The sequence below is a fragment of the Epargyreus clarus genome, unplaced genomic scaffold, assembly GCF_041222505.1.
Source record: "Epargyreus clarus isolate Ecla_fem2 unplaced genomic scaffold, WU_Ecla_fem_2.2 ptg000031l, whole genome shotgun sequence".
NCBI classification, from domain to species: Eukaryota; Metazoa; Arthropoda; class Insecta; order Lepidoptera; family Hesperiidae; genus Epargyreus; species Epargyreus clarus.
In genome coordinates this window covers 2,372,588-2,394,932 of record NW_027332236.1, presented here as the reverse complement: position 1 = coordinate 2,394,932, position 22,345 = coordinate 2,372,588, and the positions used below count along the sequence as shown (strand labels likewise).

Below are 22,345 nucleotides of genomic sequence, written 5' to 3'. Positions count from 1 at the left end.
TTATATCACGTGTAGGTATATCTTAAAATGAACTTTCTACCTACACAAGACATCCGGTACAGAAATACAAAAACATATAATCCAGACCCAAAATCTTACATATCAAATTCTCGTGTCACAATGTTAGTTACCGTACTCCTCCGAAAAGGTTTTACCGATTTTCACTAAATTTTATAGGCATATTCAGTAGGTCTGAGAATTGGCTACTATCTATTTTTCATACCCCTAAGTGATAGGGTTGTTTACCTTTAACATTGTGTTCCGTTTTGAAGGATGTGGTAAGGGAGACATACTTTTCCGAGGCGTTCCAGCTTAGTCCTCAGGGGTAGCGGCGCATCTGTGGCCGATCTCAGGTAGGAATATCTAATCCTATCTGGGGTTGATTACAGATGTCTCTGGGCGGCAGTAGCCACTTACCATCAGGTGGACTGCATGCTCGGCTGCTACTCCTATATTATAAAAATAATACAAATGTCCATGGGCGGCACTGAGCACTTACTATCAGGTCGACTGCAAGCCCGTTCGCTACGTTTTTTTATAATATAAGATTAGCAGATGAACATGCAGTCCACCTTATGTGACTACTGCCGCATAATTCAGCCTACCTCAGATCTATCTAAACGTCTCTAGGATTGTTACAGATGTCCAGAGACGTTGGTGGCCGCTTACCATCGGGTGACTGCATTATCATTTGCTACGAGTATTACAATATTATAGAAAAACTTTAATTCTGTGTTATTTTGTTCGACTCAATTATTTGGTAGTGTTAAACCGTCGAGTTCGCAGTCAAAGTAATTGTGGACTATGTATTGTGAATAGTAGGTACTTTTTATAAGGCCTTTGTCACCTAAACTTTGTTCGGAATCAATTACCATCGGCAGACGGAGTTGTTTACCAAAGGCAGCAGACTACCCTTATAATTGTGCAATCGATCCTATTTCTGTTCCTAATTAGTGCTTCATGCCGCAATTCCGGCTTAAAACCGTAAATTGATGTAAGCATTCCGTAAGTCGAACAATTGGTTTGAGATTGCCCCTAAATGCCCGAGGATGGCTATTTCCGATTCAAATTATCTTATTTGGTACGTACTGACACGAGGAAGTTATATAACTACTATGACGATGGTATGATCCTCCGTCGCTCGACTCTGGCAACAACGCTACGCCTATTTTTGCCTCATAACATCAGTGTTACGCGCTAGTTTTAAGGTGTGCTAAAACATTGAAAAATTATACCTAACTACGGCGCGTTCCGACTTAGCCATGCCTAGGAGACCTATATCCAGGATCGTCAATAATAATAAGTTGATAATGATTTATCTAAACGCATACTATGGTACAGCAAAGATTGCCTTTTGCAAATAAAATTCAGACGGGTATGTGAAATTGCTATAAGAATTATTTAAGGCACTATCACATACAAATACATACTATCTATGTATGGAAATATTAATGTACCTTATGTACCTATACAATAACTTTCCAGTTTGATTTACTTATTTATTTTCTTATTTAGTACCAAGTTTCAGTAAGCGGCAAACACCTAAAAAAGTAGGTGATGCCCACAAAAACTCTACGAGTTGCATTGGCCTCATCAACTCAACTCAACCATAAGATAATTTTAATTACTGTTGCGGTACAAAAGATATTCTTTTTTGATATCATCCCCAATTTAACTTACATCAAATACAAATGTTTATAGTATCCATAACTGCCTTCGGTTGGAACTGTCACCTAAGTATAGTCATTGGCAACTTGCATTGTCCCAATGCTGAGCACGGGTCTCCTCTTACATAAAGAGAGATTGAGCTATAGACCACAACACAGGCCAAATGCGAATTGATAGACTTCACACACTGTTTTCTCACAATATTATCTTTTACCATTACAACAAGTAATATTTAATTTATAATGTGCACATAATCTGTACAAAATTAAAGATTCATACCTGGGATTAAACCCGAGAACACCCATGTATTATATGTAAGTTTGCTGGTATTCAAATTATTTCCAGATTAATGATTTTAAGTGTAGCCCTCTCTTCAAACTTTATATTTGATGTGTTTGATAAATTTTTGTTCTGATTAGACATCCATTTCTTCATAGTATTAAATGTAAGAGTAATTTAAAAAACTAATAATCGACCTTATAATTATCATCAACCCATTACTGTCCTACTGCTGGGCACAGGTCTCCTCTCAGATTGAGAAGGATTAGGTCATAGTCCACCGCACTGGCTAAGTGCAAATTGGAAGACTACATACCTTTGAAAACTTTTCAAAGATTTCTCAGGTATGTAGGTTTCCTCACTATGTCTTCCTTCACCGTTTAAACAACTGATGATAATGAATTTTTGATACACTATGTTGAAAAAGTCAGAGGTGCATGCCTGGGATTTGAAACTTGGACCCCTAGATGAAAAAGGAGAGTTTCTTAACCAATAAGATTTAATAATCTTCCCAAAAGATAATATGACTGACAAGCAAAGAGATTAAATATAACTATAAAGTAGTCAAGATTTTCATACAAAAAAAAAAATCTCGCTTCACAATAACACCATCCCCCATAGTTTAACATTTAATCTCAGAACAACTTATTACTAATTAGTAACCTGTATCGGGGGATGTGTAAGAGTGAAATTGTTGACAGAATTTCCTTGCAAAATATAAACATTAACAAAGGAGTTTGTAAAATTCATCCCTTAAGAGGGCTGAATACAGGAGCACTGCTATAAAAAAATTGACTATTTTAATTTTAAATTGATTAAATAAAATAACATGTCCATTCAAATGTAGTATAATCTAGAATGACAAAAGTTCCTTATTTAGATTTGGTCCATGAATTTGATCTTAGATGTCATGGACATTAAATTTTGGAAAAAAACAGTTGGTATATTTACAAGAATTCTGTCAAGAAAATTAGTTTTTCAAGGTAATGTTGTTCATAAACAATATTAACTTGCCAGCATTCTCTGTCGTTCTACAAAAAACATTGCCTAGCAAAGAAGAATTAAATGAAATTTGAAAATGGAATAACAAAATCAAACATTAGAAATACTCACGCATTGGCTTTCTCGTTTTTAATGTTTTTGTAGGACCAATTATTTTCAGCCACTCAGCCACTTTACTTTTATAACAAAAAGCTAAGTCATTCCACTCTCAAGTTAAAGTATTATCGAAAACAACTATTTTAACTGAGAAAACCTTACGATATTTTAAAGAAAGAAATAAAAGCACTTCTATGTCAGCACAATGTCAAACAAACAGCTGATTTCAATATGTGTTGTCCAATCTCTACGTCACGAACTCACGAAGGGGATGCGGCAGATTGCGCCGTATGTCATGTTAAGACTTGCCGAGTTCAGACACGAATATATACGAGTTCAGACGAGTAGACACGAATATATACGAGTTCAGACGAATAGACACGAATATATACATGTAAACGAATTATTCGATAGTGTTCAAATTTTGCTGCAAAATATGCGTCCGTTCTTTGCGCAGTATCGATTTTTTCTACGAAATGTTTAATCAAAGATGATGTACCACAACTTTCATGTACCTACGAGTATACTGGGTCTTTTCATAATCATACACAAGTACCTATCTTTATAGGCAAACTACCCGGGCAATTATTCGCCAATAGTTTAATTATTAGCCATCGTGGTCTATTGAGTATATTCTTGTTATACTGTTATATAATGCTATGACATTGTTGGTAATTTATTTTTTGTCAGATTTTTTTTAATTCATAAAAAATACAAAGAAAAATATGTCAAAAGTTTGTCAAAAGTATTTAGTTCTGTTTTGCATAACGCGAGCGGAATAGTCGATGTTTTATAAAAAAAAATGCAATCTCTGTAAGTGTTTTATTTGTAATAGGATAATATTAATTCTACATAATTGTTCTTGTTACATTTTAATAAGAAAAGTATGTTAATAATTAGCCATAATATATTGTAATTATGGGAGGTATTTATTAGATAATTGTAATTAAAATCAAACAAAACACTTATGTGTTCAATGATTATTATTTATCTCATTTTTTTTGGATTTTTATGTTTGCTTCTTATAACTACTCTAATATATAAATAAAATAATAATAATACTATACATCAAAAAATAAATATATACATAAACAGATACATATAAGTACAAACGATATAAAATTTCAATACATATATACTATATTGCCAAACTTGTAATTATATGAAAAGATATTAATTATATATCAGTATTCATAATCCGTTTTCGGGCCGGGTTGTGCTTAATAAATGAATCTAAAAATTTAAGCTTGACAATTCATCGGGACTCTGTATTGCCGGGCCTGTGGGACACCTGACACTTGAGGGTTTTGGCCTTGCCTGATCTGGTCTCGGTAGGCTCGGAACTGCTGGTCTAACTTCGGCCTGCATACAACTTGAGTAGCCTGTTCTTGGTAACCGTCAGCCTTGCATCTTGACGAGCAAGCAGGTAGAGGCGATGTAGTAATGCAGATTTCACCATGGTTCTCATAATATTGGACCTGTTGTTCCAACTGACATGATCCACGCTCCTTGTTGTACGATCTAGACCTGTATACGTTTTTCGAGCTCCAGCCTTCTTCAGACGAAGATGACGAGGATTGCATAGCGTTCTTCCAGTCATCATCGGAACGCAGAATTGCTGTGTAATGATTCTCCGGCTGGTATGCAGACTGTTTGGCTTGGGATTGAAGTTCTTTAGTCTTAGGCTCGCTGTTCTCGTCATTCAGAGCGTAGGATGCGCCGTAGTGCTCAGGCTTGTCCACTAATCCATTAGGAGTAAGGTAGTCGTCACGAGGATCGCTGCTCATGCGTCCACAAATACCTCTGTTGCGGTAGCGGCTGTGTCGGGTTAGTACGACGAATCTCTGGCCATCGTACATGGCGCGAAGGTAGTCATCGTTGACGTCCACTACCAGCACACCATCGTGCGTGTGATATTCCAGGATGGGTTTCTCTTCCTCATCGTTCCAATACGTGGTCAAATCGCCTTCAGAAACCTTCTTAGCTTTTGTGTTTACTTTCACATTATGCTGTTTCGAACCCTCAGGAGCTGGTTGAATTTCGATTTCGAAGTCCTTTCCGCTCTTGGATCTATTTAACAAATGATAAAATTTAGTTTCTGATAGATTAAAATTATGTGGGTAACATTCGTGTTAAAAGTTTAATTAAGGAAAAAGAAAAATGTTTCGTACCTGTACGACATGTAGATCTCTTGCTGCTTCTCGTTGGGTCTCCTAGCTAAGATAACAAGCTCATCATCATTTTGACCCTGTTTCTTGGGGTCATGCATCACTACGTGCCAAGAGCGAGACAAAGGATATTCGTAACTGCGGTTGCTGAATGTCCTGATCCTTGTTCCATCAACAGTGCAGTAAGCTGAAAATAATAAATTGTTAAATGTTCAAATTCAAAAGTATTTTTATAACCTTCATTTTATAATAAGAAATTAATGATAATAAAAAGATGTTATGCTTACGCTGGTACTGGTGACTAGCATAGTAGTTGTTAAATCGCTCCTGTGCTTGGAATGGCCAGTATGCAGAAAGAACTCTAGATGTCACTTGAGGGATATGCACACTCTTAGTGTGCGTTTCTCCGTTACGTGAGTTCATTACCAAATTTACGGTGTTAGTAAGATATGACGCATCGACCGCGATTTCCAGTTTCCCATCAGGAGACATTTTTTGTGGGTTTACTTCAGTCTGCCAGAAACCATAATACTCAGCAAATCTGTAAGCCTGGTAGAACACGTTTTTCACTGCTGGGTTGATGTCTTTGTAATTAATAGAAGCTTTAATCTTGTCATAAGCGTGTGCCATAACAATCATCTCGTGACAAGTATGTTGATATTGATTGCCTTCAGCAATTTCCTGAGCACACTGCTTTCCACGTGGGTGGTTCTGCAGCTCTTCAGCATACTTCTTGCTACGTTCGGTGTGGCCTTGGACATGAATGTGTTCCTTATCGTTCTGGCCATAACGAACATCAGCCTCAAATGTCACCTTCAAATCTTTGTTAAGCGCTTCCTGGAAGTTCAGATGAGCAATGGATTCTGGCTTCCTAAAGGCTGCGACCGCGTTAATCTGACTGTTACCGAATTGAGCAGAGTTTCTTGCAGCGAAGAATGCATGCTGAATCTTAGGATCGACAGGGCTGGATGCCATCGCGAAAGTAAACACATAATCTAGCTTCTGTGGCAGGTCAAAAGTAGCGCTAAAGTCAAGCACGCGGACTCGGGCTGTATTGACACCTGCAGCAACTCGCTTCGCTAATTCATCACGACGAGATTCGCTATTTGGAGACGTATCTTTTATGTTGGATGCAGCGACATTCATTTGACCATCTTGCTTTTGGTTGTAGTACGTGTCTGAAAATAATGAATAAAATATAATTATTCTATAAAGCAGAAGATGCTTAGCGTTATAATATTACTTAGAATTATTCTTAAGAATTACGCTTACCATAAACAGCGTGCAAAGTGACTCCCTTATTCTTAGACTGTTTGCCAAGATATTTAAGATTGAAATGAGTTTGAGCCATGTCTCTTTGGTTAAACACTTGGGAAATACGAGCAAACAGATCACGCGGATGTAATACATTGTCAATGCCTCTGTAGTCGTCTGAATATGAGTATCCCTGAAATTGTAATGGAGCTCCGATTTGCTGCCCGAATTTAGTGTCAATAGAAACACTTTTTCTGTCACGGGTGACAAGCTTAGTGGTTGGGTCCTGACTGACGGCAACAAGAGAATCTTTCTTCTGATTGGCAGTATAGGGCCATAAGCTGTAATGAGCAACAGTATTGTCTTGTTCAGGTTCCAATTGTCGTAAGTTGACCTTGATTTCTCCGTCTTTCATTTCCATAGCTGCTTTAAAGGCAATGTTGATTTGTGTCTTCTTAATCACTCCCGCACTAGCGTAATGTTCTCCTAGAGTGTCCAAGAAGCCAACGCTGCCATCATAGTTCTTAGCGTAAGTGAACTGAACTTCCTTGTCCATAGATGCAGAGAAACCATTTTTGCCATTTCCGAATTTGATGGGTCCCTTAGCCTTACTTCTAATATGAGTAACAGAGGGCTCTTTGTACTTGTAGATGAATGGCATACCCATAGCAACAGGGAACATAATGGATACTTGGACCTGGTTCATTAACTTCGTGTAATGCATGTCCACTCCGTTTTCAAGCTCCGCTAAGTATTGCTTGATGGTTTGAGCGAGTTGTTTGAGATCGCCCTCGCCGTAAGCGTGGTATCTTTCGTTACCCATGAATTTGACATGGAAAGCAGTTTCCAATTGATGTGGTTCTCTAGGTTTCATATTAAGCATCTGGGCAATTTTATGAGCGGAGTACTTGTGGTCGGATTCGGTTTCAGGCCTTTGGCGCTTTTCTTCAAATAAGTATTTATCAAATAAATCCACAAAATTTTGGATACTCGAATACGATGCAGAAAACTGCAAAAAAAAACAAATAATGAATATTGTTGTTTGTCATGAAGTTATTTTGCGTTTACACGTTTTATTTAAAGATGTTATCTTTACAATAATTCATAACTTACCATACTTTCTCTGTGCCATCCGCCCGATTTTCTCTGCAATGTGTATTGCGCGGTCCTGGGGTAAATACTATCTTCACTTCCCATTTGGAAACGAACGTGTAAATTGCTGTCATTTTCTTCATTGTCGAAGTTATCAAAGAATTCCTTAACACCATTCTGTGTATGATGTGTACTGAACTCCTCAGTAGTAAGCATACCCTGAACGGCCTGAGCGAGTCTAGCGCTAAAAAATAAATTGAATATGTAATAATCGCCCGAACACAATGGAAACCAACAAAATATATATATATATATACTTACAGATGAAGGTAACGTGGATTCTTCAAATTAGCGGTGTCCGTGATGGCAGTTTTAAGAGCTGATCGGACTTGAATACTAGGGTCATTGTGGGTCATTTGTGCCATTGCCTGCATCATAGGACCCGTAGGAGTGGTAGCGAAAATATGGTGAATAGCGGTAACTCTCACTTCGTAGGGTTCTGCAGTGTTTCTCAAAATACTGTATAGGACAGCACGAACGTAAGCATCTTTCTGGTGAGCCAAGACTTCCAGGCTACGAACCATTTCAGTTCTAAGGTATTTGGATACTTCAATCTTGCCTTCGAGATATGGACTAAATACATCTAGTATAGAGCGATGACCTAAATAACCAATAGCCTTGATATAGACTTGTGCCTTGTGACTATCTTGTTCTTGAATTGCTTTGTCAAGTTGTTGACGAAGATGAGGCAGGATTTCTTCCAGCACAAACCTATCATGTCGGTGAGCAAGACGTCCGTACATATGAGTAGGATAGAAGTAATGAGCAGTATCGTTGTTTACCTGACCCATATTGATAAATTTGCTAGCGGCGAGCAAGGCCGTAGTGTTCAGAGTATTCTGTTGACTAACTTCGGGGCTTGTAGCCAATTTGAAGAACTGAGTCATCAACTCCTTTGTTGGGTATCGAAGGGAGTTCGCCAAGGTGGATATAACCTCTGCAGCTTCATTCTCTTCAATTTTTTTAGTCTCGATCCATGTTTTAATTTGTTGGAAAGCGGGGAAAGTTCCAGCTTGGGCGACTGCGTCTCGGTATACCATCCACATATCAGCCTTAACAATGTTATTGGAAGACTTGGCGATCTCAATGCTGCGGCTTGTTTGGCTTAGCTGGCCTGTGCTCATTGAAGCTATGACGCGGACAAGAATGTTGAATTTAGAAAGAACATCCGCTTTTGGCATATTATTCGGGTTCTGCAATTGCTGAGCTATTTCTTGAACAAGTTTTTGAGCATTTGCTGGGTTCTGTTTCCTGTCGGCATGGGGTTGCGGGTTCATGTAAAGAGCAGCATACGCAGGTTCGTTGTATTTAGGAATTTCATCATTAACGTAAGAAGATGACGACTGACTGGAACTTGATGAGCTGGATGAGCTGGATGAGCTAGATGAGCTTTCCTTGCTTCGTTTCACAATAACTTTGTTTACGGCCACGATTGTTTTGGGTCTAGCAGATCGGCGAATCCTTGAGTATTGATGTTCTTGTTGTTGTTGTTGTTGGTAATCATTATTCTCATGTGATTCTGAAGAAGACGAGGAAGACCTATCATGGATAGTTACTGGCTTTGACGACATCGAGTACAGGAGATTATGGATCTCACGATTATCTTCTGGCTTTTCCCATTCACCTTCGTTGTCTTGTTCGTGTGCAACTAAATACAAAGTAACCTTGCTGTGTACTTCAGCCTGTTGCTTGCCGAACATATGAGGGTGTACCTGCACGGTGCTGGTGGTCTCCGCTTTGTAAATCGGACCTTGCTTAGCGACGAGAATGCGTGAGACGGTGGAACGCTTAATAAATTGATCTTCGTTCGATTTATGAGCAGTGCCAGTCCATTCTGCATGTTCGGGCACACCGAAGTGGTAGTCGACTCTGTGATGGCAGTGTCCATAGTTTTTGCTCTTAGTGATCTCGATAGGCTCCTGCTCCGCAGCAAATTTGGGAAGCTCGCGTCTCCATTCAGAAGCTATTGGGGAGACTGTGTAAAGCGTTTCACAATCACCAGTGACGTCAGTCTCCATTTTTCTAAAGAGACCTTGCTGGATTTGTTTGTCATAAGTGTCGTGATGACTGTGGACGTTACGGTGAGCAGAAAGATCGACTTGAAGGGCACTGATCAGACCCTTGAGCAAGTTTTCGTGGGCAAGCGACAGGGAAGAAGGGAGAGTCAGCGACTGTACACGTCCCCCTTGGATGGAAATCTCGAAGGGCTTATCGAGGTGTTGTATTGGCTGGTACTTCAGATCTTGCGGGAGCTCGTCATCTTGATCCCATGACAGTTGTTCGTGGACCTGAGCGTGCTGAGGGTTCTCTAGTTTAGCTTGAAGCTGCCCAGGAGCCTTGGCACGGACGGTAAAGTGGGCCTTGAATGCGGTACCAGAGCTGGAGCCCTCGTGCAAGCGAGCCAGGGTGTGAGCCTGGACGTCGTATCGGTAGATTTTACCAGCTTGCCATGGTGATGGGGTCTGACTGTCGTCGTTTTTCGGGCTGCTAAGGCGGCCTGATGCAACGGCCACTAAAATAAAAATAATTTTGATATTAAATTGATGTATTATAAATATGCTAAAAATTAAAATTGATAAGGGCTTTTATGGTGGTAATAATAAGGAGTATTCTAAAATATAACAAATTATATTAGATACAATCGGTATTGACGTATATGTACCGTAACACAGCCGCGCAATCCACTTTACATATGCCTAATAAATAAACGGGACCTAAAAGAACTAAGTACGTAATATATCAAATAATTGAAACACAGACGGTGTTTTAATTATTACATAGATGAGAGTTGAGGAGAGTTACTTAACTATCCTGAACGTGATAAGAGTCTTAATTGTAATTAACGTATGTATTTAGATTCATAAGAAATATTGATTCATACGAATTATGCATAAGTACTAGTGGTGCCCGCGGCTTCGCCCGCAATCCAATGTGAAACATTCCAAAATCAATAACTACTTACGAATTAATAATTAATTTAAAAAATCCTTTTCCCACGGACTAAATTGTGAATCTAAACCATTCGCAAGTCCCCTTGAACACACACAACAAATTTCATTCAGTGACATACACACGCACATAAGAAATATATATATATAAAGATTATTAAGTAGATACAGGCAAGTTCACTGCCTTATTCTTCCGTTTTTATTATTATATTCAGTTGTTTGAATTACTTTTAACAACATATAATAAAAATTAAACTTTTTAAGGGTAGAAATGTGGGGATTTGGAGAGCAAAAATATTATTAAAAGCAAAAAGTAACCCTACTTATTAAAAAAAATAAGTTAAAATAATATTTGCACAATATAGAAACAATATTAATTAAATAAAAAAAATATATATATTCAATCTATGACATGTTACTTAATTTAAAAAAGTCTAGTTTGAAGAAATTATCAAATGTCAACCTTTTATAGACAAAACATTAGGTAGATTGATTATTAATAAAGGCGAATATGATCTACAGCGAGAATCCGTTCACTTGCAACTAAAGTTGACATGAAACAAAAAGGGCGCGTCGATTTCATCATTCAGAATATCCAAACAAAATTGAGCTCATTCTGCTCGTATGTCCGTGAGGGTAGTGGTTTGAAGATACAGGTATATCATCTATATTTCTAATATTTTACAAATACTTACTTAAGTAAGTATTTTTTAAACTTATCTACTATTTCTATTGTTCAGCGAGTTCTAAATAATAGAGCCAACTCAATTATAGATTGTGATACGCGTTGAAAAAAGAGTTAGGGCTAATAATAATAGAAAAAAGATTAACAGTCAGACCTTCATATAATTTCAAAAACTCACCAAAAATGGCCGCTAGGGCCAGAAGCTTCATGATTGTCGACACCTTCAGCACCAGTCAGAATCAGATGTTCAGGCCGCGAGAAGATCTCTTCTGACGTCCTCATACCCTAATCCAATATATATACTTTGTCCGTTACACGTGTGTCAGCTGACCTCTGGAGGTCCAGATAACAACATTGTAACCGATCAAACTAGGGGTGATCGTGCGATAAATGGATGATCCATTTACGTAAACTTAATCTAAATTACTATGTATAAATGTGAACGACAGTGTTATCGTAGTAGGAAGAAGTCAGCATCTTACGCTGGGATCCCGGATTCAAATTTCAAAAACTTTGGATTTTCGATCACTTAAACGATATAGAAAAAGTTTCATACCTGAAAGTTTATTTAAAAAGTTCCCAAAGGTGCAATGCGCACTTTTCCAGTGGTGGATTCAAGCTTATTTTTTTATTTTGTGCAGATGCTCGTGTCTTGTCCCAAAGTGTCTTGTGAAAAGTTGGAACAATTGATGAAATCTACTTTGGAAGTTATCCTATGGAGATTTAATGGGATGAGAGATGATGAGATTAATATTTAATGTAGACCCATTATGATTTGACTGGGTACTACCGCTATAATTGTCTCTAGCGTGAAGTAAAAGATGTAAATGTCAGTTGACTTATATTTGAGGCGACCACTTTGGTGCCCAGGAGTGCTACCCATCATGATCGGCTTCAGATAGAACACCATTTTTATATGGAGTTGTTTACAGATGTTACTGCATGTTTTTTTATAATATAGGAGTAGCAGATGAGCTTGCAGTCCACCTGATAGTAAGTGGCTACTTCCGCCCGTGGAGATCTGTAATCAACCCCAGATAGGATAGAATTAGATATTACTACCTGAGGTCGGCATTGAGGTGCCTGAGGCATTCCAGCTTAGAACTCAGGTGTACGGTCTGCTATTATCTGTGGTTGGTTACAGATATCCATGGGCGGCAATAGGGACTTATCATCAGCCGGACTGAATTCTCGTCTGCTACTCTAATATTACAACATAAAAAAACTTGTTTATTTAGATTTTCAAGTGCTTGTAGTCCAGCTTTCGATCAAGCCGCTTGTAGAGCTCTGGAGCTTGCAGCAAGTGTTAGGTGTCGGACGCGGCCTTATCCAAGCAGAGCCATGAGTACTTAAATAGGAAATAACTAACAGTCAAATCCTATCAATTTCATAATCCTACTCCTACTCCTCCTACTCCTACTTCTAGAGCCACAAAGACGATTCCTTGTTCTATCTCCAACAAGACAGATATCTAAATGATTAATTTCACTTACTCCTCAATCTTTGAGTGAATTTCATAAAGCTCACGAAGAAAATAATCAGGTGATATAAGCTTATAAAAATCTAGAAATTGTCTACTCTAAAAAACCTTAACCGCTTTAAACCGACAAAAACTTGCATTATCTAAACATGGATTTTTCTAAAAATATTTAAAACAAGCAAGAAGGAGATCTCTTTAGGACTTTCTTCTTAACACGCTTTTATAATAATAATTTTATCTATTACTTAATATAATAAAATCTATTCCAAATCAGTTTTCACCTATTTACTTCTAATTGACGTATTGATGTGAACCTTTGTATGTGTTTAAAGTTCAATTGATTTTTTTTTTATATTATAGAAGTAGCAGTCGTCTGCACACTCTCGGTAGTTATGAATATTTTACTGACAGACATGAGCAGAAGGACCAACACTTTGATATTTTCAAAAGCACCCCGCGCTTTTTTACAATTAAATATATCTTTTACTACTACTTACTTAATACGATTTTTCATTAAAAATTTTCTAAGTTTATTTTATTATTTTTAGTTTGATTTCTATAAAAGCGTGTACTTTAGGTTTTTTAAACTATATTTATTTTTTATTTTTTACTTAAATTTCTTATAAAAGCGAGTTCTTTAGTTTCTTTAATTATTATTTATTGTTTTATTTATACTGCTGTTCTATTAAGCATCCACAAAGCGTCATAATTATAAGGATGTATATTGATCTCTTTCTACTAAAAAACGGAGTTTCTCTGTGACAAACATACAAGTGAAGCTAATATAAAGCGTTTAAAAACATGTTTAAGGAGTACCTTTGTAATAAAATTAATATAAAAAGACAGTTAAACGATAAAAAATATAGAGCTTATAATCAATAAGAAAAACTTGAAATTTATTTTAGTGTCCAAAATTTGGTATTTTTGCTCGATATTGTAACTTCGTCATAGTTACTCGTACACTTTATGAGGCTCCTGTTACCTCTTACTACATTACTACTGTTACATCTTTCTACACATTGCATGTGACAAGGAAAGTAAATAATATCAGAGATCTTATGCCATGACATGAGCTGAAGATCCTTATTAAAAATATATTGAAGAATATGCCATTTTTTGACCTAGTGCTCAAGACATACAATTATTTCGATGTAATCTCTAGCAGAGAAGTTGATTCTTTGCGATTTTAATATCCTGTGCTACCATTTTAATTTTATTCAGATTTTATTATTTTTCGTAATACTAAGTCTTACTCTTGATGAGAAATCAAATCGTGGCGTATATTTTAACGACGTATAATATAATAAATAGTTGATGTAAAATCTCAGTATGACATTAGTGACGAGTTGCTATTAAGTATATTAACAGACTAGCAGAACCCGCGGATCTGCCCGCTTACAAAAATAGAATATGACATACAAATAACTGTAATTGCAAATTTGTACCTCTAACCATTTTAACGATAAAGTAGCTTTAATATTTCATTTATAAAAGCTTTATTTCATAATTTTTTCGTCACTGTGTGTCAAGCTTTCTTCAGAACCATACACTAAAACTTTAATTAGTGGCCTGTAATGAAATTTCGTTAAAATATAAGTTTCATGTAGGATAGAATAATCATTATTTACACTATTTCATACGAACCGTCCATGTTATTCTCTGATCCATAAAGTACCAACCACTATGCAAAAATCATAACTATCCCTTGGTATGTGAAAAACAAAACACAAACGTATTCATGGGAACCGTATGGCAACTGTTTGGTGGCAACCGTATGGCAAGTTGTTAACGCACTAAAACCCCCTCTCACAACTTTTGGTGCTTAGCTTAAGGTAAGCGGCCTCACATACAGTGGTTTTTTTCAAGGTCGCTGGCTGGGCGGTTAGAGCTCCCAAAATTGCCGCAACCCCAGAAGTCCCCCTAAAATATATAACTTATAATTGTTAGTGTTAAAGCGTCTTTTTAGTTTTTTGATTTCTTTACATTTTATTTATTTATTTACTCTTTATTGACCATGTTAAAAACAGTGTGGTACTAAATGCTAGCATTTTCTCCCAGTCAACCTTAGGGATGTGCAGAAAAATTGAAGGCGGTACAACTATACTAAAATAATAATAATAATAATAAATACGAAATAAAATAAAATGGAAAAAAGGGAGAAAGGAGAACATGAAAAGAAAGAATGTGGGAAAGAAAGATAAAAAAGAAATAAGATATAAATAGATGAGAAGTAAATACATTTAAATGTAAATTACTACGTGAAAATGAAGAAAAATTGTGTAGACACCATATCTAATCATGAACTAAATTACAATAGTGAGCAAATACATTCTTTTTAAAAGTGGTTTTGGACATTGTGCCAGTAATATTGGCAGTTATAAGTTTTAATAAGTAAAAAGTAAATGTTTTATTGGAAATTGGCAATAATATGTGTTTTTATAACATGGTCTTAATAAAATTTATATTTATTGTACTTTCTATTTGCTGTTTGTTATGATCGTGGTTTTAATATGATGATGAAAATCAAACAAATAAGTTATGTATTTTATTATTATGGTTTATTTCATTTTTTTATTATTTTTATATAGGTATGCTTCTTATATCTACGCTAAATATCTAAACAATATAATAGTAATACTAAATATAAAAAAAATATATATATAAATAAACAGATACATATAAAAAACAAACCATATAAAATTTCAATACATATATACGATATTGCCAAACTTGTAAATATACAATACAATAATATTTATATTATGTCAGTATCCGTTTTCCAAGCCGGGTTGTCTTAAATAAAACTAATCTTAAATTTAAGCTTGACAATTCATTGGGACTCTGTATTGCCGGGCCTGAGGCACGCCTGACACTTGAGGGTTTTGGCCTTGCCTGATCTGGTCTCGGTAGGCTCGGAACTGCTGGTCTAACTTCGGCCTGCATACCACTTGAGCAGCCTGTTCTTGGTAACCGTCAGCCTTGCATCTTGACGAGCAAGCAGGTAGAGGCGAAGTAGTAATGCAGATCTCACCATGGTTCTCGTAATATTGGACCTGCTGTTCCAACTGACATGATCCGCGCTCCTTGTTGTACGATCTAGACCTGTATACATTTTTCGAGCTCCAACCTTCTTCAGATGAAGATGACGAGGATTGCATAGCGTTCTTCCAGTCGTCATCGGAACGCAGAATTGCCGTGTAATGATTCTCTGGCTGGTATGCAGCCTGTTTGGCTTGGGATTGAAGTTCTTCAGTCTTAGGCTCGCTGTTCTCATCATTCAGAGCATAGGCTGCACCGTAGTGCTCAGGTTTGTCCACCAGTCCGTTAGGAGTAAGGTAGTCGTCACGAGGATCGCTGCTCATACGCCCACAAATACCTCTGTTGCGGTAGCGGCTGTGTCGGGTCAATACGACGAATCTCTGGCCGTCGTACATGGCGCGTAGGTAGTCGTCGTTGATGTCCACCACCAGCACACCATCGTGCGTGTGATACTCCAGGATGGGCTGCTCCGTCTCATCGTCCCAATACGTGGTCAAATCGCCCTCAGAAACCTTATTAGCTTTAGTGTTGACTTTCACATTATGCTGTTTCGAACCCTCAGGAGCTGGTTGGATTTCGATTTCTACGTCCTTTCCGCTCTTGGACCTATTGAAATAATGTTTTGTGGTTAGTGTAATGAGTTTAGTTTAAAGGTTATGAAGTTCAAGTAAATACGGGCTTTCCTATTTCATACCTGTACGACATGTAGATCTCTTGCTGCTTCTCATTGGGTCTCCTAGCTAAGATGACAAGCTCGTCGTCATTTTGTCCTTGTTTCTTGGGGTCATACATCACTACGTGCCAAGAGCGTGACAACGGATATTCGTAAGTCCGGTTGCTGAAAGTCCTGATCCTTGTTCCATCAACAGAACAGTAAGCTGAAAATAAATGGTTCAATTAGATATTTTGTAAGAACTTTCTTGAAAAGAAAATAATTTGCAATAAAATACGCTTAACTTACGCTGGTATTGGTGATTGGCGTAATAATTGTTAAATCGCTCCTGTGCTTTGAATGGCCAGTAAGCAGAAAAAACTCTCGATGTGACACGCGGGATAGAAACACTCCTACTGTAGGTTTCCCCGTTACGGGAGTTCATTGCGAAATTTGCAGTGTTTGTGAGATATGATGCATCGAATGCAATCTCTAGTTTCCCGTCTGGGGACATTTTCTGAGGGTTAACGTCGGTCTGCCAGAAACCGTAGTGCTCAGCAAATCTGTAAGCCTGGTAGAACATATTCTTTACCGTCGGGTTGATATCCTTGTAGTTAATAGAAGCTTTGATATTGTCATAACTGTGTGCCATCGAGATCATCTTGTGACAAGCGTGCTGGTATTGATTGCCTTCAGCGATTTCCTGTGCACACTGCTTGCCACGTGGGTGGTTTTGCAATTCTTCAGCATATTTCTGACTGCGTTCAGCGGTGCCTTGAACGTGAATGTGTTCCTTATTGTTCTGGCCATAACGGATATCAGCCTCGAATGTCGCCTTCAATTCCTTCTTAAGTGCTTCCTGGAAGTTCAGGTGAGAAATTGATTCCGGCTTCCTGAAGGCAGCGACCGCGTTAATCTGGCTGTTACCGAATTGAGCAGAGTTTCTAGCAGCGAAAAATGCGTGCTGAATTTTAGGATCGACAGGGCTGGATGCCATCGCATATGAGAACACGTAATCAAGCTTCTGAGGCAGGTCAAAAGTAGCGCTAAAGTCAAAGACACGGACTCGCGCTGTATTCACACCGGCAGCAACACGCTTCGCTAGCTCATCCCGACGAGCTTCACTGTTTGGAGACGAGTCTTGTACGTTTGACGCAGTAAGTTCCATTTGACCATCTTGTTTTTGGTTGTAGTATGTGTCTGCAATAAATAAATATTTTATTTATTAAAATAGAAAATAAGTATATAGCACGTATAATAAGTAACAACATTTGTTCTTAAAGATTATGCTTACCGTAAACGGCTTGCAAAGTTACACCCTTGTTTTTAGATTGCTTGCCAAGATACTTAAGGTTGAAGTGTGTTTGTGCATAGTCTCCCTGGTTCAAGACTTGATATATACGACCAAACAGATCACGTGGCTGCAATGCATTTCCAATGCCCCTGTAGTCTTCTGAGTATGAGTATCCCTGCAGATGGAATGGAGCTCCGATTTGCTGTCCAAATTTAGTGTCCATAGACACAACTTTGTTATCACGGGTGACGAGCTTGGTTGAGTGATCTTGGCTGACGGTAACTAGGGTATCCTTATTTTGATTGGCAGTATAAGGCCAAACGCTGTAATGTAGTACAGTATTGTCCTGCTCAGGTTCCAGTTGTCGTAGGTTGACCTTGATATCTCCATCTTTCATTTGCATAGCTGCTTTAAAGGCAATGTTGAATTGTGTCTTTTTAATAAGACCCGCGCTCGCATATTGGTTATCAAGAGTGTCTAAGAAGCCAACGCTGCCATCATAGTTCTTAGCGTAAGTGAACTGAACTTCCTTGTCCATAGATGCAGAGAAACCATTTTTGGCATTTCCGAATTTGACGGGACCCTGAGCTTTGCTTCTAATATGAGCAACAGTGGGTTCTTTGTACTTGTAGATGAATGGCATACCCATGGCGACAGGGAACATAATAGAGACTTGGACCTGGTTCGTAACCTTGGTGTAGTGCTTGTCTACCCCAGTTTCAAGTTCTGATAAGTACTGCTTGATGTATTGAGTAAGCTGTTGAAGATCACCCTCGCCATATGTGAAATATCTTTCAATATCCATGAATCTAACATTAAAAGCAGTTTCCAATTCTTCTGGCTCATAACGTTTTATGTTAAGCATCTGGGCGATCTTATGAGCGGAGTACTTATGGTTTGATTCGGTTTCATGTCTCTGTTGGTACTCTCCAATCAAATACTTTTTGAATAAATCGACTAATTGTTGGACACTAGAGGCTGAAGCTGAAATCTGCAAACAAAAACCATTGATAAACAAGTTGTTTTTAAATGCAGTTTTTTATATAATAATATTTAACTTTGTAAGATCAACTTACCGTGTCTTGCTTGCGCCATCCACTTGCCTGTCTCTCCCATGAGAATTTCACGGACTTGGGGAAGAAGTTGTCCTCACTTCCAATTTGGAAACGAAGATTTAAGTTGTTATCGGTCTCTTCGTTATCGAAGTTATCATTGAATTCCATAGCAGCATTGGCTGACTGGTGCGCACTGAATTGTTCTGTAGTGAGCATACCCTTAACGGCCTGCGCAGTTCTGGCACTAATGAAAAGAAAATGTTAGTATTATAGGCAGACTCACATCATCGGAGCGGAAAAATAAGTAATTACAGATATACTTACAGATTAAGGTAGCGTGGATTCTTCAAATTAGCGGCGTACATGATGGTAGTTTTAAGAGCTGCTCGGACCTGCATACTGGGATCATTGTGAGTCATTTGTGCCATAGCTTGCATCATTGGACCCGTTGGTGGGATCGGGATAATATTTTGAATAGCGGCAACACGCACTTCGTACGGTTCTGCTGTGTTCCTCAAAATACTATATAACACAGCACGAACGTGACTATCTCTCTGGTGAGCCAAAGTTTCCAGACTTCTAACCATCTGAGTTCTAAGGTAAGTTGATACTTCAATCTTTCCCTCAAGGTATGGAGTGTAAACATCGAGAATAGCACGATGACCTAAATAACCAATAGCCTTAATGTAGACTTGTGACTTGTGGCTATCCCTTTCCTGAATAGCTTTTTGGAGTTCTTGGCGAAGAGTAGGCAGGATTTCTTCCAATACAAATCGGTCATGTCGGCGCGAAAAACGTCCGTACATGTGAGTAGGATAAAATGAATGAGCGGTGTCGTTATTGACCTGACCCATATTGATAAATTTGGTAGCAGCGATCAAAGCCGTAGTGTTCAGGAAATTCTGTTCCCTTACTTGAGGGCTTGTAGCCAGTTTGAAGAATTGACTCATCAGTTCCTTTGTTGGGTACCGAAGGGTGTTCACTAATGTAGATACTACCTCCGCAGCTTCATTGCCCTCAATCTTCTTGCTTTCGATCCATGTTTTGATTTGTTGGAAAGCGGGGAATGTCCCAGCTTGGGCAACAGCGTCACGGTATACCATCCACATATCAGCCTTAACAATGTTATTGGAAGACTTGGCGATCTCAATGCTACGGCTGGTTTGACTAAGTTGACCTGTGCTCATGGAAGCAATCACACGGACAAGAATGTTGAATTTAGAAAGAAGATCAGCTTTTGGCATGTTATTAGGGTTTTGCAATTGATGGGCGATTTCTTGAACAAGTTTTTGAGCATTTGCTGGATTCTGTTTCGTGTCGGCATGGGGTTGCGGGTTCATGTAAAGAGCGGCATACGCAGGTTCGTTGTACTTGGGAATATCATCATTAACGTAGGAAGAGTCACTAGAACTTGATGAGCTGGACGAGCTGGATGAGCTAGATGAGCTTCCTTTGTTTTGCTTCACAATAACTTTGTTTACCGCCACGATTGTTTTGGGTCTAGTAGATCGGCGAATCCTTGAGTATTGATGTTCTTGTTGGTAATTATGATTCTCATGTGACTCAGATGATGATGACGAGGAAGATCTATCGTCGATGGTTACTGGCTTTGATGACATCGAGTACAAGAGATTCTGGATCTCGCGGTTACCCTCTGGCTTTTCCCATTCACCTTCATTGTCCTGTTCGTGTGCGACTAAGTAAAATGAAACCTTACTATGTACTTCAGCCTGTTGTTTTCCAAACATATGAGGGTGTACTTGCACAGTGCTGGTGGTTTCCGCTTTGTAAATCGGGCCTTGCTTCGCGACGAGGATGCGTGAAACTGTAGAACGTTTAATAAATTGATCGTCATTCGATTTATGAGCAGTACCAGTCCATTCTGCATGTTCAGGTACACCGAAGTGGTAGTCGACTCTGTGGTTGCAGTGTCCGTAGTTTTTGCTCTTGGTGATCTCGATAGGTTCTTGCTCTGTAGCGAATTTGGGAAGCTCGCGTCTCCATTCAGAAGCTATCGGAGAGACTGTGTAAAGCGTTTCACAATCACCAGTGACGTCAGTCTCCATTTTTCTAAAGAGACCTTGTTGGATTTGTTTGTCGTAAGTGTCGTGATGGCTGTGTACATTGCGGTGAGCAGATAGGTCGACTTGAAGGGCACTGATGAGACCCTTAAGCAAGTTTTCTTGGGCAAGGGTCAGGGAGGAAGGGAAACTCAGCGACTGTACACGTCCTCCTTGGATATAGATCTCGAATGGTTTATCGAGGTGTTGCACGGGTTGGTATTTCAAGTCTTTCGGCAGCTCGTCATCCTGATCCCTTGCCAATTCCTGGTGGACTTTGGCGTGCTGGGCGTTCTCTAATTTAGCTTGCAGCTGTCCAGGAGCCTTCGCTCGGACAGTAAAACGGGCCTTGAACGCAGTACCAGAGCTGGAGCCCTCGTGCAAGCGGGCCAAGGTATGGGCTTCAACGTCATATCTGTAGAGTTTACCAGCTTGCCATGGTGATGGGGTCTGAGTGTCGTCGTTTTTCGGGCTACTTAGGCGGCCTGATGCAACCGCCACTGAAAATAAAGTGTTTACATGACAGTTATTTATTTTGAAGTTGTACTGCGTGAAAAGTTTATTAGAATAGTACTATCTTCTTAATCTTTTAATTGCGAATACGCTTACATTCGTTGAAAGTTCAATATCGATTAGTATATATAATAGTAAATTATCAATCTTATTTGTTTACAATTCTATACAAAATTACATTACATTAAACGTTAACGGTTTTGGTAATTTTAAAATTGGACCGTAAGTACTTGTTTAAAAAAATTGTCACAAACATTCATACATAGATAAAATTAAGCTACTGTATTTTTTAAATTAATATTTAAAGTATATAAGACAAACAAATCGTTAATAAAGATTAAAGTGTTTTCCGTGTTTAGTTATACCTAATATTGGAGAGCAGAAAAGCTTATATAAATTCAGTAAAACAGTATGGATCTAATATAAAAAACAAATTCAAATATAAATATAAAACTATATTAAATAAAATAAAAAACAAATATATTTAAAACTCTATAATTATTTTTCAATTATTACTTTTTATTTAACTAGGACTTTTTCAGGAATATGCGCACACAGTTTAAATATAAATTAGAAAAGAAAGTGTCTTGTTACTTTTAGAACGGGATATGTAGTACAAACATGACGTTTTTTGAAAGTAATTAATTTTAAATATTTATCGTTGTATATCTATTTGAATACCAACATTATTAATGTATTATTTAAATATACAGTATTAATACTTTGTATACAGTATTATCACACATTTTTTTATGTAACTGACAATTTCTAAGTGCCTTTGGTCTACATCATAAATGTACAAAAAAAAGGTTACATTTCCATACAAATGTCAAATTAGTATGCCATAGAAAAAGAGTTAAACATTGTTACAATTATGTAAATAATAAAATTAAAACTCACCAAAAATGGCCACTAGGGCTAGGAGCTTCATGATTGCAGACACTTTCAGCACTAGTCGGAATCAGATGTTCAGGCCGCGAGAAGATCTCTTCTGGAGTCC

At 38.0% G+C, this 22,345-nt stretch overlaps 3 protein-coding genes across 3 annotated transcripts in view; all 3 read right to left on the bottom strand.

Moving 5' to 3' along the window:
* Positions 1-3,268, bottom strand: part of Treh-2 (trehalase-2) — an 83,226-nt gene extending 79,958 nt beyond the window's left edge. Inside the window, exon 1 of the mRNA XM_073089650.1 lies at positions 3,061-3,268. The gene's annotated coding sequence lies outside the window, so the exon portion shown is untranslated. The remainder of the gene's footprint in view (positions 1-3,060) is intronic.
* Positions 3,269-4,010: 742 nt separating this feature from the next.
* On the bottom strand, positions 4,011-11,524 carry LOC140754779 (vitellogenin-like). Its single transcript, XM_073089872.1, has 7 exons — positions 11,431-11,524; positions 7,881-10,131; positions 7,581-7,803; positions 6,486-7,476; positions 5,501-6,391; positions 5,217-5,400; positions 4,011-5,115 (listed from the first exon to the last, which is right to left on the bottom strand). The coding sequence occupies exons 1-7, from the start codon at positions 11,459-11,461 to the stop codon at positions 4,287-4,289; spliced, it is 5,400 nt and encodes a 1,799-aa protein (XP_072945973.1). The 5' UTR covers positions 11,462-11,524; the 3' UTR covers positions 4,011-4,286.
* A 3,750-nt stretch (positions 11,525-15,274) lies between these two features.
* On the bottom strand, positions 15,275-22,329 carry Vgn (vitellogenin). The gene is made up of 7 exons (XM_073089909.1): positions 22,246-22,329; positions 19,097-21,332; positions 18,794-19,016; positions 17,718-18,708; positions 16,733-17,623; positions 16,466-16,649; positions 15,275-16,377 (listed from the first exon to the last, which is right to left on the bottom strand). The coding sequence occupies exons 1-7, from the start codon at positions 22,274-22,276 to the stop codon at positions 15,549-15,551; spliced, it is 5,385 nt and encodes a 1,794-aa protein (XP_072946010.1). The 5' UTR covers positions 22,277-22,329; the 3' UTR covers positions 15,275-15,548.
* Between the last annotated feature and the right edge of the window lie 16 nt (positions 22,330-22,345).

Excerpts from the sequence above, each read along its gene's own strand:
- LOC140754779 (XM_073089872.1), bottom strand. The coding sequence starts at position 11,461 with ATGAAGCTTCTGGCCCTAGCGGCCATTTTTG. Across the intron at positions 6,392-6,485 it reads CACTTTGCACGCTGTTTATG|ACACGTACTACAACCAAAAG; the intron begins GTAAGCGTAATT and ends CATTATTTTCAG. Across the intron at positions 5,401-5,500 it reads TGCTAGTCACCAGTACCAGC|CTTACTGCACTGTTGATGGA; the intron begins GTAAGCATAACA and ends TATTATTTTCAG.
- Vgn (XM_073089909.1), bottom strand. The coding sequence starts at position 22,276 with ATGAAGCTCCTAGCCCTAGTGGCCATTTTTG. Across the intron at positions 17,624-17,717 it reads AACTTTGCAAGCCGTTTACG|ACACATACTACAACCAAAAA; the intron begins GTAAGCATAATC and ends TATTTATTGCAG. Across the intron at positions 16,650-16,732 it reads CGCCAATCACCAATACCAGC|CTTACTGTTCTGTTGATGGA; the intron begins GTAAGTTAAGCG and ends ATTTATTTTCAG.